The sequence below is a fragment of the Thamnophis elegans genome, chromosome 11, assembly GCF_009769535.1.
Source record: "Thamnophis elegans isolate rThaEle1 chromosome 11, rThaEle1.pri, whole genome shotgun sequence".
In the NCBI taxonomy this organism is placed as follows: Eukaryota; Metazoa; Chordata; class Lepidosauria; order Squamata; family Colubridae; genus Thamnophis; species Thamnophis elegans.
In genome coordinates, this window is record NC_045551.1 from 68,175,398 (window position 1) to 68,182,263 (window position 6,866).

At 42.7% G+C, this 6,866-nt stretch overlaps 2 protein-coding genes across 3 annotated transcripts in view; one reads left to right on the forward strand and one right to left on the reverse strand.

Annotated features, from left to right (window-relative positions):
* ELF1 (E74 like ETS transcription factor 1) overlaps positions 1 to 2,456 on the reverse strand; it is an 82,381-nt gene extending 79,925 nt beyond the window's left edge. For both annotated transcript variants that reach the window (XM_032226479.1, XM_032226481.1), the window contains exon 1: positions 2,271 to 2,456. The gene's annotated coding sequence lies outside the window, so the exon portion shown is untranslated. The remainder of the gene's footprint in view (positions 1 to 2,270) is intronic.
* A 75-nt stretch (positions 2,457 to 2,531) lies between these two features.
* Positions 2,532 to 5,614, forward strand: LOC116514769 (WW domain-binding protein 4-like). The gene is made up of 4 exons (XM_032226483.1): positions 2,532 to 2,636; positions 4,314 to 4,386; positions 5,240 to 5,302; positions 5,396 to 5,614. Coding segments are annotated over exons 1-4 (342 nt in total). The 5' UTR covers positions 2,532 to 2,634; the 3' UTR covers positions 5,600 to 5,614.
* Positions 5,615 to 6,866: the final 1,252 nt, after the last annotated feature.

Genomic DNA, 6,866 nt, shown 5'->3' on the forward strand with positions numbered 1-6,866 from the left:
TTGGCAAAGCAAGAATCATCGGAACAAAACACGATAAAATTAAATATGTCAAATTTACACCATAGAAGAAACAGCACGCATGTTTGTTCTCAGATGCGGAAGAAGCCGCTTTAAACCGTCGGCCACTGAAGAGCCGTACCCCCAAATTTCAGCAGGCAAAGAGACTGTAAGGAAGAGGCACCCCCAAGCTCTAAATGCAAAAATGTTGTTTTTCAGTTGCATCACCCTTTTGTCTTCCCATGAGTCAGATCCCAGCAGCCTGAATCAGAGACGCACAAAGCCATGCGGCCTGATTGGGTTGAGATCAGTATGGTATGACGTGTAAAGCAGGCCATGATGGCTTGTTCCATAAACCACGGTTACAGCAAATGGTTAACCCAGATGCAAGCAAGACTCGGGAGGACGGCTCCCGGGCTTTGATTTCCATCTGTCCGGCATGGATTTATTGCAGTGTTTTGGGTTTTATAATCAAAATACTAATCTAGGCGGTTGCGAAATTGTAGATCCCTCCAGGAGGCTGGAAAATTGGGGAGTTCCTCTTCCTGCGGGTGGATAGTTAAAGCCTGAAATTCCCAGGAAGGAGAGGAGTTTTAGGTGGCTTTGGAAAGAGGGCGGAGAGAGGGAAGGGAGAAAAAGATAGAAGGATGGGAGAAAGGAAAGAGGAGGATCAAGATAGAAGGAAAGAGAAAAGGAAAGAAGGAAGGAAGGGATGGAGGGAAGGAAAATATGATGGGGAAGATGGAATGAAGGAAAGAGAAGTTAAAAGAAAAGAAAAGGAAGGTAGGAAGGAAGGTAAAGAAAGATGGAAGGAAGGAAGGAAGGATCAAGATGGAAGGAAAGAGAAAGCGAAGGAAGGAAAAGATGGAGAGAGGGAGGGGAAGGAAGGAAGGAGAAGTTAAAAGTAAAGAAGGAAAGGAAGGATGGAAGGAAGAAAGGAAAAAAGGACAGGGAAGGAAAGAGAGGTAAGGGTCAAGACGAAAGGAAAGAGAAAAGGAAGGAAGGAAGAGGAAGAGAAGGAGGAAGAGAGAGGAAGGAAAAAAGGACAGAAGCAGAGGAAAGGAAGGAAAGAAGGAAGCAGAGGGAAGAAAAAGAAATTTAGGATGGAAAGAAGGAAGGAAGGAAGGAAAGTTAAGAGGAAGGAAAGAAAGAAGGAAAACGAAGTTAAGAGGAAAGAGAAGGAAGGAAGGAAGAGATGGAGAGAAGGAAAAGACAGATGAAAGGAAGGAAGGAAGGAAGGAAGGAAGGATCAAGATGGAAGGAAAGAGAAGGAAGGAAAAGATGGAGAGAGGGAGGGGAAGGAAGGAAGAAGTTAAAAGGAAGGAAAGAAAGGAAGGATGGAAGAAAGAAAGGAAAGAAGGACAGGGAAGGAAAGAGAAGTAAGGGTCAAGACGAAAGGAAAGAGAAAAGGAAGGAAAAAGGAAGGGAGGGAGGAAGAGAAGGGGGAAGAGAAAGAGAGGAAGGAAAAAAGCAGAGGAAAGGAAGGAAAGAAGGAAGCAGGGGGAGGAAAAAGAAATTTAGGAAGGAAAGAAGGAAGGAAAGTTAAGAGGAAGGAAAGAAAGAAGGAAAACGAAGTTAAGAGGAAAGAGAAGGAAGGAAGGAAGAGATGGAGAGAAGGAAAAGACAGATGAAAGGAAGGAAGGAAGGAAGGAAGGAAGGATCAAGATGGAAGGAAAGAGAAGGAAGGAAAAGATGGAGAGAGGGAGGGGAAGGAAGGAAGAAGTTAAAAGGAAGGAAAGAAAGGAAGGATGGAAGAAAGAAAGGAAAGAAGGACAGGGAAGGAAAGAGAAGTAAGGGTCAAGACGAAAGGAAAGAGAAAAGGAAGGAAAAAGGAAGGGAGGGAGGAAGAGAAGGGGGAAGAGAAAGAGAGGAAGGAAAAAAGCAGAGGAAAGGAAGGAAAGAAGGAAGCAGGGGGAGGAAAAAGAAATTTAGGAAGGAAAGAAGGAAGGAAAGTTAAGAGGAAGGAAAGAAAGAAGGAAAACGAAGTTAAGAGGAAAGAGAAGGAAGGAAGGAAGAGATGGAGAGAAGGAAAAGACAGATGGAAGGAAGGAAAGAGAACTTCTAATGTATTTTATGGGATGAATTTAGTGACTTTTGTGCAAGTAAATCCCACAGACAGGCAGGGGGGGGAGGGGGGAGATTTGGGGTCTGGGGTTTTTTGAAAATGCTCCTTCGGGGCCTCTGTGCCCCCCTCCCGAAGAAGCGCCCCCCAGCCCCCCCCCCCTCTGAGATCCCCTCTCCTCCCCCCACCCCCAAATTCCGCCCCAGCCTACCTCGCAGGGCTGTTGTGTCGAGGAAAGGGGGCCGGTAGGAGAGCCTAGCGGAGGCCGAGAGCAAGGAGAACCGTCGCCGACTCGCCCGCCGCCTCCGGGCCCGAGGACTCCGAGCCAGCCCGGCCTGGAAAGCCCCGAGACGCCGCCACCGAGCGCCGGCCTCCCCTCAGCCTCTGGGACGTGAACGCCGCCCGGATTGGCCCCGCCAGGCCGCCGTCGTCGTCGTCCTCCTCCTCCTCCGCCTCCCTCCTGCTGCGCGTGGCGCGGCCGTGACGTCAGCAAAACGCGCCGCCGCCGCGGGCGCCCAGTTCCTGCTTCGGCTGATCGGCCGCTGCGCCCGCTCCTCCGCCGGGGAAGGGAAGCCATGTGAGTCCCCGTCTCCCCCTCGGCCCCCTGGGGCTCCGATCCCCGGCCCTCCTCACCCACACACGGCCCCGACTCCTGAATTGGATTGAGGGGGAGACTTTCCCCCGAGAGAGAGACCGTTGATCCGCTCCTTCCCTGGCTTCGCGATAATTGACTGGTGTATTTATCCCTGGAATTGCTTTATCCTATAACTTAACTGACATAGCAATAACCCATGATATAAGGTCATGTAATATAATACAATAGAATAGAATAAATATAATATAATATATACCCTAAATACAATAAAAGCCTAATGCAACACAACATCATATCATAGCCTAATATAATATTAACATAATATAATATATAATAACAGCCTAATATAACATAATATAATATAACACAATATAGCAGCCTAATAGAATTATATGTGATGTGATATAATGTAATGTATCATATAAATATAACTATAATAACAGCCCAATATAACGTAAATAATATCATACCCTAATATAGCAGCCTAATATAATATTAACACAATATAATATTTAATAACAGCCTAATATAACATAATATAACAAAGTAATATAATTGCCTAATATAATTATAATATAGTATATATGATGTAATGTAACATAATATAACTATAATGTACATTACACTATATTTATTATATTAATATACTGGTAATGTAATATGCCAATAATATAATATGTAATAACAGCCTAATATAACATAATATAACATAACACAATATAGCAGCCTAATAGAATTATATGTGATGTGATATAATGTAATATAATGTATCATATAAATATAATATAACTATAATAACAGCCCAATATAACGTAAATAATATCATACCCTAACATAATATAGCAGCCTAATATAATATTAACACAATATAATATTTAATAACAGCCTAATATAACATAATATAACAAAGTAATATAATAGCCTAATATAATTATAATATAGTATATATGATATAATGTAACATAATATAACTATAATATACATTACATTGTATTTATTATATTATATTATATTATATTATATTATATTATATTATATTATATTATATTAATATGCTGGTAATGTAATATGCCAATAATATAATATGTAATAACAGCCTAATATAACATAAAATAATATAGTAGCCTAATATAATGATGTTATAATGCAATATAATATGTCATATAATATAACATTATAGCAGTAATATAATATGTAATATTTAATAACAGCCTAACATAATGTAATATAATTAATAGCAGCTTAATATAATACAGTGTAATATAGAAGAAAAAGTAAAAAGTACAGTATTTTCAATATTAAGCAAAAATAAAAACTTGGAGGCATAACCTGAAACTGGCAGGAAAGAAGTTCAAAAGTCATGTTAGAAAATATGGCTTTACAGAAAAAGCAGCGGAACCAACTTCCAGTGGAGATAATGGGTCGATCAATCAGAAACCGAGTTTAAACATGCTTGGGATAAATACATGTCCATCACATTACATCCAACAAAAATTAGATATGTGTGTGTGTGTGTGTGTGTGTGTGGTGTGTGTTTAATTAATTAAAAAGAAAACAAAAAATAAACTTGAGGGACATCTTTTTCTACCGTCAATTTTCTATGCTTATTTTCTTTTTTTAAAGTCCTACCGTTTTCTTTCCAATATCTCTTTTTTCCAGGGCTGATTACTGGAAATCTCAGCCCAAGAAATTCTGTGATTATTGCAAGTGCTGGATAGCAGATAACAAACCGGTATGATGAACTTCTGGTTAAATCTAAGTCCTGGGATTTCGGTTTTAATGTTTTAAATTTAAGCTTTCATCAGAGGACCAACATTTGATATGTTGTTGGTTTCCTGGCCTTTTTCTTGTGGCTGGCAGAGTAGAATAAATGCAGGCAATATAGACTACTGCCTATGTATTTATAGGGATGCGGTGACTCAGTGGCTAAGACGCTGAGCTGGTCGATCAGAAAGGTCGGCAGTTCAACGGTTCAAATCCCTAGCGCCACGTAACGAAATGAGCTCCCATTACTTGTCCCAGATTTTGCCAACCTAGCAGTTCGAAAGCACGTAAAAATGCAAATAGAAAATAGGAACCATCTTTGATTGGAAGGTAACATCAATCTGTATGCCTTAGGCATTTAGTCACGGCAGCCACATGACCACGGAGATGTCTTCGGACAGCGCTGGCTCTTTGGCTTTGAAACAGAGATGAGCACCGCCCCCTAGAGTCAGGAACCACTAGCACATATGTGCGAGGGGAACCTTTACCGTTACTGTGTATTTAATGTTTAATATCTTCAGATTTAGTTAGATCTGGATTCTTGGAGTTAAATTTGGAACTTTGCTTGTTCTTTTCAGTGTCACCTTTATTTAAGAGCTGAAACACAAATTTATATGGTTAGGGAGCCTTTTAAAATCACCTAACATGCCTTGCATGAATAAAATGGCATTGAAACCATTCCTGGTCAGGTTTTTTGGAAAATTAGATGTTTTTCCAACAAGGATTGAAGGTGGAAATATTTATCTGAGCTTCAGTGTTTACACGTAGTTGTGAAGTTTATTTTTCTCTAGTTTAGGAACGTCTCTTCCGGTTTTTTATAGAGCGTCGATTTCCACGAGAGAGGAAAGAACCACAAGGAAAATGTGGCGAAGAAAATTAGCGAGGTAATGTGACGCCACCTCCTTGAACCTGGACGGAATGGTTTTTTTAAAACCCTGCGTCACGTGTACCTGCTCCATCCTCTTTTTAAATTGCAGATTAAGCAGAAAAGTCTGGACAAAGCGAAAGAGGATGCAAAAATGGCAAAGGAGTTTGCAGCCATGGAGGAAGCGGCCACAAAGGCCTACCAGGAAGATTTGAAAAGGCTCGGACTGAAGGCAGGTAGGACCCAAGACTATCGGACGGAAGAGCCGTCCTCAACTTACAACTGTTCGTTTAGCGACAATTCAAAATGGGACTGAAAAAAAGGGGTCTGTTCTCACCCGTTCTCCAGCTACAACAAACCCTCTGAAGTTAAACCAATGATGTCCTAGCTTGTAATACTCTAATAGGCGAGTTTTTTTTTCTCTTAGACCTCAAGGTTTGCTTGTTCTGACCCAGCTCCCCAAACAGGACGAACCTTCTGAAGTGAGCTCAATGATTCCTTTATTAGGGGTGCCGGCAGCCCCAGCAAAAAGTTTCTCTCTCACCCCAGGCTAACAAGTCTGTCCAGCAGGGAGATGAGTAGTTGTCTGCCACACCTATTCATCTCTGCCCCTGCCTTTTATCCCCAGAGCTCAGGTGAGGCTTTGCTAGCAGCAGTGGCTTTTCCGTCCCAAGGACCGGCCCATAGATTTCCACTGCTCTCCTCTCCTCTCTGCCTTCTGCGCATCCATACGTCAGGCACTGGACCAGCTGTTCCTCCTCTTCCTCATCAGCCACCTCCAGACCTGGGGGCTGCTGACTCTCCATCTGAGGGTTGATGGACGGCCCAGAATCCGCCTCTGTCTCTCTCTCTCCCATCTCTCTCTCTCCCATCTCTCTCTCTCTCTCTCTCTCTCATCTCTCTCTCTCCCATCTCCCTCCCTCCCTCTCTCTCTCTCTCTCTCTCTCTCTCTCTCTCTCTCTCTCTCAGCTCCATTCCTTCTTCCCCCTCAGAGCTCCCAGGGTGCTTTGATGCTGACCCTGACTCCCGCATCGCCGCCACCTCCTCGCTTTCATCTGCTGGAGGGTCTGGGGGCCTACAGGCCACAACAGGGACTTATGACCGTTTTTTACACTTACGACCACTGGCGCCTTCTCGTGGTCACGTGATCAACATTCGGATGCTTGGCAACTGGCACGTACTTGCCACAGTTGCAGCGTCCTGTGGTCATGCGAATTTCCGACAAGCCATATCAGTGGGGAAGCCAGATTCACTTACCAACCGGGCTACCAATTTAACAACTGCGGTGATTCACTTGACAACCGTGGCAAGAAAGATCGTAAAATGGGGCGAAACCCACTGAACAAATGCCTCTCACTTAGCAACCGAAGTTTTGGTTTTCAGATTGTGGTCGTAAGTCGAGGACTACCTGTGGAAATATTCCACTTTGGTATCATTTTGCAGATAGTACCTTTACTAGCTACACGTGGCTGAAGTCTTAAGAAAAGATCTATGGGTCTAGCCGAACTTGGTTAGTTGAATTACACCATATTCCACTTAGCCCACCTTGCTAGAGTTCCAGAGATTTGAAATTGAATCTTCTC